At 52.0% G+C, this 12,427-nt stretch overlaps 1 protein-coding gene across 1 annotated transcript in view; it reads right to left on the bottom strand.

The window, feature by feature from the left end:
- Positions 1-12,173, bottom strand: part of FNTB (farnesyltransferase, CAAX box, subunit beta) — a 32,724-nt gene extending 20,551 nt beyond the window's left edge. Inside the window, exons 1-3 of the mRNA XM_073346706.1 lie at positions 12,024-12,173; positions 3,499-3,563; positions 158-230 (exon numbers count right to left, since the gene is read on the bottom strand). Of these exons, the coding sequence (XP_073202807.1) occupies positions 158-230; positions 3,499-3,563; positions 12,024-12,116 (231 nt within the window). The 5' untranslated portion in view covers positions 12,117-12,173. The remainder of the gene's footprint in view (positions 1-157; positions 231-3,498; positions 3,564-12,023) is intronic.
- Positions 12,174-12,427: the final 254 nt, after the last annotated feature.

Genomic DNA, 12,427 nt, shown 5'->3' with positions numbered 1-12,427 from the left:
ACAGGCCGAGGAAGGCAGGGGGAAGAAGTGGGAAGTTTTACAAGCTGAGAAACAAGCTGGATAGGATCCCTGGTGACTGCTGCTGCCAGCTCTGGGACTGGGGTGGCTGATGGGACGGCTGCAGAAGGCAGCTGTGACTTTGCCACTGCATGCTTACCTCATAGGCATCCGTCAGTTGTCTCAGGCCTCTCTTCAAGTAGTGGAAATGCTTCTCGCGCTGCAGAACAAATCTAAAAGGCAAACAGAAGAAGAAGAGCGCTCGGAAGCTTCACCCAGCGTTTACTAGTGTATTCGTCTTTTACATCCCAGCCCCTGAGAGCGGGGATGACCTAACATGGTATCCTCTAGGCCACTCGGATACCACACAACAAGCACGACATACACACCAAGAGACAGCAGAACTTCCATGAAACAGAGCAGACTGCAAGTGCCTGTGTCTTTACCACGCAACATGACAAATTGCAGCATGCGGCACTCCACCTTCTTCAGACCTGCTAGGCTGCAATGCATGCTTCTGTAGTTCCTCCATAGCCAAGATCAAGGTAAGAAAGGCTTGATGCAAATTAAGTGCGACTTTCTAGCACCATGCGAGCTGCTAATGCAGCCCTCAGCCGGACACTGTTCAGGCATCCTTAGCCTAGAGGATTCAGGAAAAGAAATTCTGCAGCTACCACGAACTGCAGATAGTTACAGATTTCCCCGAAGCACTTCTCCAGCAGCACATCAACCAGTTAGTCAGGGCAAAGAGAGAAAGGATCTCACAGGCGGGATTTTAAGGGCAAGAAGAATGGCCTGTGGAATGATTAGCCCCCTATATAGAGTTTACAGGTGCATACTGTTATTGTGGGCACAAATGCTCTTTGCTGTTAAAGCCCTGTGAAGGCTGAGGCAAGGCACCTTCTCGGTCTCACCAGCCCTCAGCTATTTTTAGACTTGGTGAGATGGGCTTGGGGTAAAACAGTCCCTCTTGGCTGCACAGGGGCAGTCCGCTCCTTCTCTCAGCCAGTCTTTTAGGTCGGTTTCCCTCCCCTATGGGAGGGGATGCAGCCTCCCCTCTTGGTGAGGCTCGCCTACTGGCAGCTTGCCTTCCCCCACCTTCTCACCAACAGGGGAGGGTTTAAAAAGGTCTCAGGCAGCCCATAGTTGGAATCAGCTGATCCTAATTGCCCTCAGGTAACTCCCTCTCAGCTGATCCTAATTGATCTCTGGTAACCCCTTCTCAGCTGAACCTGATTGACCTGTAGTCACCCCTCCTCAATTAATAGGGAGGGGGGCCTTTTACCCTTCTGGGACTGTTTTCTACCCCACCCTTGCAGCTGTCGGTCCTGAGTTTATCGTAAGGCATAACTGCCATCTGCTGAGCAGCGCTTAGGAGAGCAAGCACAAGGTTTGGACTACCATATTTATCAGAGTACTAACAACCTTCTGTTCTCCCAGGAGCCCGTGCAGCTCTCGACCCCCCTCCAGAAGCCAAGCGTAATGCTCACTTGGCTCTTTGCATTACCACTGCCTCCGATGTCAGTTAAAAACCCATTTTCTTGCCTAGATGCTCTCTTACATTCCTCCACAAAAGCTTTCACCAGCTAGGCGGGGCAGGGATCTCACTGAAAAGGGCAGCCAGCATTACCACGTGCAGCCAATCGAGGCAGTCCCAGTGAGTCGCAAAGTACCAGCTGTGATCCTCTCTGCTAGAATAGATTTGGGAAATTTGACCTCCCCGCAGGAAGAGAACAGGAGAACAACTGATTCGCAACAGAGCTGCCCCTTCTACAGAGACTGGAATTTCTTGCTCTACATCTTGTCGAGTCTGGCCCCCGTCTCTCTGTCAGGTCGTTTGTGGTTTTAATCCACCACTTCTCACCCGTCTCTGCTCTCACTGGTTTTAAGTCAAATACATGCTAGGGCTTGGAACTGGTTGTTAACTGAACCACATTATTTGCATGTTCCCACAGAGCTAAAACACAGAAGCATGAGGTACTCATTCCCTTTGGGCCACCAAGGGCCAGAATGACACAGGGATTGAGGTACCTAAAGATGCAGACCCGTGCCAAGTGGCCCACCAAAGGGTCGAGGTGCCTAAGGCCCATTGGCTGTCAATGGGAGTTAGCCGTCTAACCTGCTTGGGCATTTTTAAGGATTAGCTTAGGTACCTATCCTTTAAACTCCCAAGCTGCTTTGTAAATCTGGCTCCTAGTATGGAACATAATCCTAACCTGGACCTTTCCCTCAGAGGTCAGGAACAGTTCTTATTTAGAGTGTGAATTCTCTGGAGCAGGGGCTGCTCTGCGTTTGTACAGCCCCCAGCACACCAGGGCCCTGCTCTCAGCTGGGAACTATCAGCCCGTGGGAATTATCGGAGTGAAAATATCATTCGTAACACGGTGGCCACCTGATTTCAGGCATTCAGTCAAGTGCCCGCATGTGCACGGTAGGAGCAACAATTGCCATAAGTAACAGCGATTCCTCAGAGGTCTCCCATGAGAGGAAACAAAGGTCACCTGAGATCAGGTGCAGCAGGAGCTGGATTTTAGCCAGAGGAGGCTTTGGATGGGGGAAGAGATTAGTTCGCACATGCATGATGACTGGTGCTACTCCATTAGTTCCATACTTTGCTGCTGGATTTGATTTGATCTTGGTTTTAAATTGGGGGGCAGTGGATATGGAGGAGTAAATATGAGGAAGGGGAAGAGGGAGAAAAAAAACAGGAGTAGGGAGTGAGGAAGAGAAGGGAGAAGCGCTGAGAGGAAGAAGGGGTGGGAGGAGGATGGGGCAGAGAGCCAATCAGCAGAGACTAAGGGCATACAGAATCCAACCTGGAAAAGGCAGCCTGGTTCACCCAGGAAACAGGATGGTGCAATGCTGCAGGTGTTATGCCCATCCCCCACTGTTCCCACCCTTCCAGCATCTGCACAGGCGTGTTACTCAGCGCTGTGCGTGCAAATGGAAGCTGGTTCTGCGCAGGGAGGTTATGGGATGGGCGCACCAGGTGGGCAGAGCAGCAGAGCTGTTGGGTTTGAAGATCCAGCGAGTTACCCTTACAGCTTAGCCCAGGAGGTGGCAAATGTGTTCGGCTAATCCTCTTGCCTCCCAACATGCAGCCAGGCAGCTTGGGTCAAAGTGGAGCAATGCATGATGGGAGCTGTAGTTTCTGGATCAATACTAAATGCAGCATCAGGCTGCACTGGAAGCTCCTAGGGGCCACATCTCCGACCCAGCCAGCCAGAACACGTGAGCAAACCAACGTGAGATGGAAAAGCAGAGACAGGGATGTCTGACTCCTGGGCTCTCTCTTGATGGGCAAAAAGAGGGTGTCCACTTAACACGACTGACAATCACCACCAAGACAGAGAGTAGCACGTTTGAGGCTGTGCTTTGGCCTAGGTTAAAACCTGGCCAGCGGACACGACTTCCAAATGCACCACACTGCAAAGTTCACCCAAAAATCCCAGGTCAAACACTCCTCCCCTGGTTTCTATTGGGTCTGCTACAGTAACTTACTGTGAGGCGTGGTGGTTCGTCTTGTAAGCGCTGAAGACCTCTTGCACCAAGTCTTCCACTCTGGTCTGCAGGGAGTGACGGTCATGAAGCAGCAGAAAGGAAGGGGCGAGGGGAAGAAAAAGAGATCTTTAGTTTTGAAAAGCAACCTCACCAAGTTTACCTAGCAAGCAGCATTTGTGACTACAGCCCATCCAGCCATGCAGGAGCAGCTCAGTTAAGACCAGCTCAGTTAGGACCAGACAGCAGACTCCAGGGCAGAGTTACAGGACGACAACATGAGAAAAGACCACACTGCCAGAGCCACACACAGCTTCTGGCGTTCTGATCCCCTGGCCAGCAAAGAGGCCTGTAGCGTGGCTGGATGGGCATCCCCAGCTGCTTCTCATGTCTGAGCAAGTTCACTCTCACCAACAGAACAGGGCGAGGAAAGCCGGGATCAATATCAACATGTGTTTCCAGTCCATGTGGTGGTCTGACCCCAGGACAGCGAGTCAGGAACTCTTCTGTTCTCATCCTGTCTCCAACCCCCTGTGGGGCTGTGGGACATCACTCACCCACTCTGCCTCACTTTCCCTGTGCGTGAAATGGGCTTTGGGCACACTCCAGGAGGTCTAGCAGAGTGCTTAGGCCTTGTCCGCCACAAGCTCGTCCCGGGCTACTGAATGCGGCATAATCTCTCCCTAGTGTGGATGCAGTTTTGTCAGTATCAAGGTCCTTATACTAGTACAGCTGTTCCCGTACTGGTGGGGGAATGAATTAGCCCCAGTGTAACTGTCCCCATCAGGCGTTGGAGCAGTATGCCTCTACTGGTAAAAACAACGATCCCCCTAACCGACATAGTTACAATCGGTACAAAACCCGTGCGCAGACAATGGAAGGAACCGTAGATGTGTTATCATTGGAGAGAGAAAACAACACAGGGGGACGTTCTCCCTGTTAACACCTGGGCACCGCCCTCCGCCAGGACAGCACGCTGAGGCCCGACAAGGCAGACAAGTCAATTTACAGATCACACTTGACTACCAACCACCAAGGGACAGCAGCAAGTCAACCTTCTCCAGTCAACAAGAAAGCGCCACAAGTCACCAGATCTTTTAAGGGAAAGGCTCAGCAGTAACACCCGGCTGTGAATTACAAACTCACCCTGAGGAAGGTTTTTAAGTGCAGGTGTTTGTCCCACCTGCAAGGGATGGGCCAGGTTGACTTGCTCCTGCCTCAGCACAGGGCTGGACTAGATGATCTCTCGAGGTCCCTTCCAGGCCTGTGTTGCTATGACTCTATGCTCCAAAGACAGATCTTAAAGAACGATTACAGGAAGGGGCTAGGAGTGCCTTAAAAGCATCAGTCTTGTGTATACCATGAATTCCCAATCTCTCTTGTCTAGGCGGCTGGCCACTCCAAAATCCCTTTCCGCAACAGTAATGAACGTATAGGCCCCAGTCCGACCAATTCTTAAGCACACACCTAACTTGACCCAGTCAGTCTAACTGAGGTCAATAGGGCTGCTCACGTGAGCAGAGGCAGGCATGTGCCTAGCAGCATGCTGGAGCAGGGCCTTGGCCACTGTGCCACTCCGAAGACGCAGTACAACCGCCAGGGTCTTTACTAGAACATCTCTGCTACTTGGTTTTCTGGGCAGTCACTCTTGTCGGTCTTTTCCAATTGGCCAAGAGCTGATAGATGCTCTGTTTCTGAGGTACGAGGGCAGAGATGTCTCGGGTTTCAGAGAGCTAAGAGCCACCCAAATATCACCTCTACAAGCAGCCAACGGAACCATGGCCCAACAGCGCCACATGGTGCCTTCAGTTGCCCTTGCCACTTCTCACGTGAGGGGTAGGGACAGCAGTTGGCTGCGTAACCACAGTCGCTGGTTCTGGAATTCATCAGGTTGCAAACGTACAAAGCTGGATCTGGCAGCAACGGTGCCGTGTTTTGCAAATTTCACCACTCCCTAAAGAAATCAATGGACGCCAATAACTCTCAAAAGGCTTTTCCTCTATCGTGTCAGAACCCCTCCTGATCCGACAGGGTTTATTCAGCTAAGTATATATTAGCTTTCCTTATCGGAGGCTCCTTTTCAAGGAATCAAAATGTACCTGTAAGCCATCAATCAACCCGACATGATTTTTGTTTGTCCAAGGTGAATTCATGTATCTCCAACAGAGAAGCAGCTTATCAGGAAGCTTGAAAAGAAAACTGCTCCTCAGCCAGGCTTCAGTTTAACTGGCCATGAGGAAAAAAACTGCCTTTAAAAACCAGTTCACTTTACTCCGGGACCTCCGATAGCAAAAAGTATGACACTATAATTGGATTGTTATTACATGGCACCCCTATAAAGCCGAGTTAAGGCTGTCTGGGTGCCGTATCTATATGTCTCCAGACCTTAATGCCTCATAGGTTCTAAGGTCAGAAGGGACCACCGTGACCATCCAGTCTGACCTCCTGGAGAATGCAGGCCATAGGACTTCCCTGAATTAATCCACGGATTGCTGTGATACTTAAAACGTAGTGTGTTTAGCTCATGTCAGCGATGGGTAATATAACTGAATTTGTTTGAGAAAGTGTTTCTTTAAATGTATACCTTTTATACAGTTACTACAAAAACATCCAATCAATCCACCACAACCATACACAAGTCATTCCAATGGTTAATTACCCTCACTGCAGCTTATTTCTAGTCTGAATTTCTCTCGCTTCAACTTCCAGCCACTGGATTGTGTTAGACCCTGGATTTCTTTTAAATTAATTCTCAATTTTCTGAGTTTCTAATGCTCGTTTTGGGAGATAATCACATAATCTCTGAGATGTTTCTTACTCTTCAGTTAATAATATATACTCAATTTTAACTCCGTCTGTGATTTTTTTGGTTGGGAATATGAGAGATTGAGACATTTTTACTTTAGGATGGTGTACAGATTAACAGATTCTGGTGCTTCTGGCCTTATTGTATTCATCCAAGCGGTTCTCAACTCGCAGCCCAATTAGCACATAGCTGCAGCCCAGCTGTGTGCTAAAGGCCATGGGCCACGCAGGTCCGGATCACTGGCTGCCTGGCCGCCCAGCACCAAGGGGTCTGGGCTTCCCAGCCAGGCAGCATGTGGTGTGGTGGGAATCACCTGCTGGACCCGCATGGAGGGGTCCAGGGCTGCTGTCCAGCTGGCCCCATAGAGGGTCCGGGGTCAGTATCTGGGCTGCCGTCTGGCTACCCTACCACCCGGCCCCACACAGCAGGGTCCAGGGTCCCTGCCGCCAGGCCCCCCTGCCCAGGGCTCCACTCCTTGCCCCATTTTGTGGAGGGGTCTCTGGGCGGGAGGTTCTGGGCATAGGGGTCTGTGGGGGGCGCGCTGTGGTTCTCAACCTGTGACCCAGGTAACAAATTTGTGCATACGCGGCCCAGAATGATAAACTGGTTGAGAACTACTGATCTAGGCTGACCTCCTGAATGACACGGGCTGCAGAATCTCACCTGCTGATCCCTGCATCCAGCCCAGAACTCCCGGGTGAGGGAGAGCAGAGAGATCTAAATTTAAACATTAACTCGATTTGGTAGTATAACCCCTAGGTCTGTTTTTTGAAGCACACTAACTGTGTGCTCGGCAAAGCCGATGGCAATATCTTTTCATAATGTAACGACCTGGATGTGGCGTGGGTATCCTCTGGATCTGGAAACAATCCTGTTTTTTCTAGTTATACCCGAGACAAAAGGGATTTTTATTCTGTTGGAAGAGCTGGGAAACTATAAACACAGCTACTGATGCCGCTCCCTGGAGATGCAAGTCAGAGAGGCCAAGCATTGCGTGAGCCAGAAACACCAAACTCCCCCTTCACCACTGCAGGGAATCATTTCAGGGCAGGAATGAGGCGGATCTGCGTGTACAAAGCCATGGTGAGAACAGAGGGCTACAAGTCTTCAGGGTTGTCAGGCTGACACCTTCATCAGCACTAAGATTATTTAGTGTTTCTCTTATGGGGGCACTCACAGGCCCCAATCGGGATCAGGGTCTTTCTGCAGTAGGGGCTGGACAGACACAAAGAAAGTCACAATCCCTGCTCCAAAGAGCTTCCATGCTAACTAGACAACCCAGACAAAACAGAAACAGACAGTAAGCTCTTTAAGGCAGGAACTGTCTTCTCATTCTGTGTTTGCACAGCGCCTAGCACTGTGGGTCCTGGGCCACAGCTGGTGCTCCTAGGTGCTACCCTCATATCCCTAATAAGTAACAATCACAAGCAAGATGCCAAGAGATTTTTTTTTCCTCCTAAAGTATCTTCCACGCCCTTTCTCCATCCAGCTGATCCTGAGGGCCCTCCCTTTCCGCTCCGCACACCTCAAAGAAAGCAAGACAGGCTCACCGTGGGGAGGACAGAAAATTAGCTAACGCTCTCTAATTAAAACAACTAAAGAATCCTCTGTTTCTAGGAAAATGCGAACGCAGGACACGTCTCATAAAGCATCACTTTCAGCTGAGGCGTTCGGTAAACCCTTCCTAACAAAAGAGGGGAAAGAAACATGAATCGACTGACTCAGACACCACAAAGCTCTAAGAAAAGGGTCATGACAGGCGCATTCTTGAGCCACGTGCGTGCTTCACAAATAGCGAGAAAACGATCACGAGCTCTCCCCTCCTAAGAGCGCTGGCCTTGCCTAGCGTAGGAGGAATTTGCACTCATCTACCCCAACCCAGGAACACAAATATATTGTGGGCAGCATTTGCCTGCTCTACGATATTGGAGACTCTCCAGAAAACACTATGTGGTGAAACCCTGATTTACTCTGGTAAACGTCTGGTCAATATGTTCACCAGGGCTGCACCAGCCCCGGAGCTTTGCTCTTCCCCATCCCGGGAGCTGCACCGTTTATATGTCGTATCCACCTGTTGTCGCTCATGTTACACTTAGACCACAAAGTCTTTGGGGCAGGGACCATCGGCGTTCTCTCCATACAGCACCTAGCACAGGGGGGGTCCCGGCCCACGATTGGGGTCTCGACACCCCAGCAACACAGACAACAGAGCACAGCTTCAGTTGTGCAGGACTCAGGAACTCTTCCAGAACTGGAGCTCCTTCCCTCTAACATTAAGGCAGCGTGTCCTGGGGAGCCAGTGAGTTCTCTATGCTAGAGCTGGGGAAAGCCTCACCTACCCAAAACCTTGCTTTAGTAAATGGCTCCAGTGTCCCTCTCCCCACCATCAGAAATCCAGCCTCTACTGACGCTGAACATAGAAGTCCTGTCCCTGGTACTATTTGTATTTGCCGCCTTGTGTTTAGATCATTCTAAAGGATCCCAAAGCTCTTTAGATGCTATACACACGCACAGAACACCCCTAAAACGCAGCCACTTTGCGGCTGGACAGCAGCATGCTGCACAACTGAGCCAGAAGGGGCAATCTGAGCCTCCGACCCTGGATCTGCAACATCCTCCACTAGGGGTAGCACCAGCAGGAGTGACAGTGAAAACCAGTGCTTCTTAACCAGGTGTACGTGTACCCCGGGGGTACGCAGAGGTCTTCCAGGGGGTATATGAACTCGTCTAGATAGTAGCCTAGTTTTACAACTACATAAAAAGCAGGCTACATAAAAAGCACTAGCCAAGTCAGTGCAAAGTAACATTTCATACAGACAACGACTTGTTCATACTGCTCTATATACTCTACACGGAAATGTAAGTACAATATTTATATTCCAATTGCTTTTTTTTATAATTATATGGTAAAAATAAGAAAGTCAGCAATTTTTCAATTTCACAGCATGGCTGTGACACTTTTGTGTTTTTTTGTCTGATTTTGTAAGCAAGTAGTTTTTAAGAGAGGTGAAACTTGGGGATACCAAGACAAATCAGACTCCTGAAAGGGGTACAGAAGTCTGGAAAGGTTGAGAGCCACTGGTTTAAACAAGGCACTGGCAGCTGCCCGTATTTAAATTCAACATTTTGTAGGCATGCCCCGAGCAGCGTTAGACCACACTAGTGGTGACCTGAGGCTTGCACGTATGGTATGTGGTCACAAACCACAGGGAAGGCCAGTGCCTGACTACAAACTCAGTGAAGAGCCTCAGCATGAGCAGGGTATTCACGGGAATACCCCACTGAGATCTGGGCCCAGGAATAAGTGCCTAGACACCAATATGGAACACTTCCATTATACGCAGTCTGGCCGCCAGGAAAAAAAAAACAAATAACCCCTTAATAACTAGTCAGAAAAATGATACTGTGGAAAGGGGTTGTAGCATTAAGTGAACTGCCGGCCATAGCGAACACCAGCAGCAGGTCTCTCACAGATAAGAATCCAGGATCCAGAAGCATTTTCATGCCTGCTGGTCCTGCCCTGGGGGATGAACTCCAGAAATTCAAAGGCATAGCACGATCCAATGGCTGGAAGTTGAAGCTAGCCATATCCAGACTGGAAATAAGGTGTAAATGTTTAACCATGAGAGTAATGAACCACTGGTACAATTTACTAAGCTTGTGGTGGATTTTCCATCACTCATCATTTTTAAATCAAGACTGGATGTTTTTCTCAAAGCTCTGCTCTAGGAATTATTGGGGGAAGTTCTCTGGCCTGTGTTAGACAGGAGATCAGACTACAGTGGCTCCTTCTGGCCTTGGAATCTATTAAATCTGGATCAGCACCGATGTCCCCCCATCCAGGAAGCCATTTCAGATGCTGAGGCATAGGCGCCGACCCTGTAGGTGCTCAGCAGCTCAAGCACCCCTGGAGAAAAAATACCGGGTGCTCAGCACCCATGGGTCTGGCCAGGGCTGCTGTTCTGGTGGCCCTGGGGCTGGCTGCCAATCAGGTCTTCAGCAGGTGGTCCTGCCCACCCCATCAGCTGTTGAGCAGGGCTGCCCCACCACTTGTTCCCCTCTGCCCCCTACCCCCCAACTGCCCTTAAGGCAGGAGGGGGAAGAAAGGAGATCGCGCAGACAGAAGACATAGGCAGCATCCATCATCATTCCAGAGGCCTAGCAGGCGAGACAGACTTCCAGGGAGGGCAATCACTGGGGGCAGTTCTGGATGGATTTAGTAGTGGTTTTGTATCCCATACTTCAGAATGCCAGGGCCACACCGACCTATTGGGGCTCAGCATACATCTCCATTTGTCAGTGTCTTTTTCCTGTTGAACACACCCACACGGCTATTTCTCCCTCCCCATCAGGCCTCTGACTTGACAGAGGTGCCACAGACAGAAGGGGAGAGGGACAAAATGTTCTCATCTTTGCCACCACCAGAGAGAACTTCCTGTTTCCAGCACAGATGTGCCAGGTTTGAGTCACGCAATTAATGCAAAAAGCTCAGCAAATACTGTCCCTGCGACTAGGGCGCACACATTCACAGCACAGCCAGCCAGCATGGGCACCCGAATCTCTCCAGAGCCTAATCAGCTACACTCTGTGGAAAGAACCCTACCCCTTCATTTAAAGAGACAACAGCCAACTGGTCCCGATTCTGAAAGCTATTAATGGACCAAAGCCCAGCTGCATTAGAGACTGCATCTCCACCTCTGGAGCACTTCTCCGGGGCAATGCAGAGCCTAAAACCCCGGGCGAAGTGTGTGAGAGCCTATAAGAGACTGAAATAAAGCACTCAAAGGGATCTGGCTGCAGAACAAACTTCCAGCAGAGATTAAACGAATCCAAAGCCTGGGCAGCTTTAGGAAATGCCACCACATCTCCTTTAATACAGCTCTTCCGCCAGAAACAGAATGCCTGTTAGTACAACAAACCTACCCAAGGAGAGCGTCCCATGGCCGGAGAAGGGAGACGTGTGGAAGACTCAAAGTCCACTAGGGACCTTGCAATGCCCATCTAATGAATGTGGGAGGGGCCCAGACACTGTGGTGACGGGCACCAGTACAAAACCCTAAAACGGATGCATCTTTTTGGGAACTTTCCTCCACTCTGACCCAACGCTCCAGGCCACGCTTATAGCTGCCTGCTGAAACGGTCCCTGGGCGGGGAGATAGGGACACTGAAATCAGAACTTCGCCGGGACTTCGTCTATCACCTCGGTCTCTAGCACCAGCTGGGACTCTTCATCTGCCTGTTTTAAGAGCCTCCTTCCTCCCCGCCACTCACAGCCTTTGCTCTCTTCGCTCCCCTCGCTTTGGCCAGCAGAGCCTGGCAGCCAGGGGGCCCTTTCCGGCTCTCAGGCCTGCGCAGGGGGACTCCCGCCGCTCCCCAGGGCAGCCCGTTCCCGGGGGCCCCTTAAACCACCGCCACTAACACGTGTGTCTGATCCCGGCCCGGCGGCACGACGCCGGGCGCGCCCCCGCTGCAGGGGTGAGAGCGCCCACAAGCCGCGGGGGGGGGGGGAAACTGAGGCACGGGGAAAGGAAGGGATTTGCCCAAGATCACCCAGCAGGGCAGCAGCAAGGCCGGACTGGCTCCTTGTTATAAACTCCCCCATCCCTGCCAGTAGCAGGGCACTGATCTCCGTTAACCTAAACCCGGCCCCGCCCCGCCCCGGCCAGCCCCGCCCCAACCCGGCCCGCGCGGGGCACGCCGGGAGCCGTAGCCCCGGCCCCACCTGCTCGGCCGAGGTGAGGGTCCGCACCCCGTCGTCCCGCAGACGCTCCCGGCCGGGCTCGGGGCCCGGCGGGGGCCTGGAGGCGGCCGCCATGCTCCGCGGCGAAGGGAGAGGCGGGGAGCCCGACGGCGGCTCGGCGGGGACAGAAAGGCTCGGGCCGGGCTCGTTCCACTCGGCGGCTCCCCCGCGCGGCCGCCGGACGCCGGTGCAGGCGGCCGAGGGCAGCGCCCAGGTGGGGCCCCTCCCCGCTGGCGGCCTGCGCGGCGCCGCCTGGGCTCCCCCTACCGGCCCTGGCCGGGACTGCAGCGCTGCCTGCCCCCGCCAGTCGGCTCCTGGCGCGCGCGTGGGCCCCTGCTGCCCGTGCCCCTGGCGTGTGCTCCGTGTGCAGCCCCACCCAGCGTGTC

Source organism: Lepidochelys kempii, chromosome 6 (assembly GCF_965140265.1).
Source record: "Lepidochelys kempii isolate rLepKem1 chromosome 6, rLepKem1.hap2, whole genome shotgun sequence".
In the NCBI taxonomy this organism is placed as follows: Eukaryota; Metazoa; Chordata; order Testudines; family Cheloniidae; genus Lepidochelys; species Lepidochelys kempii.
Note: the sequence above shows the minus strand (reverse complement) of the source record. Positions and strands in the feature narration are given on the sequence as shown.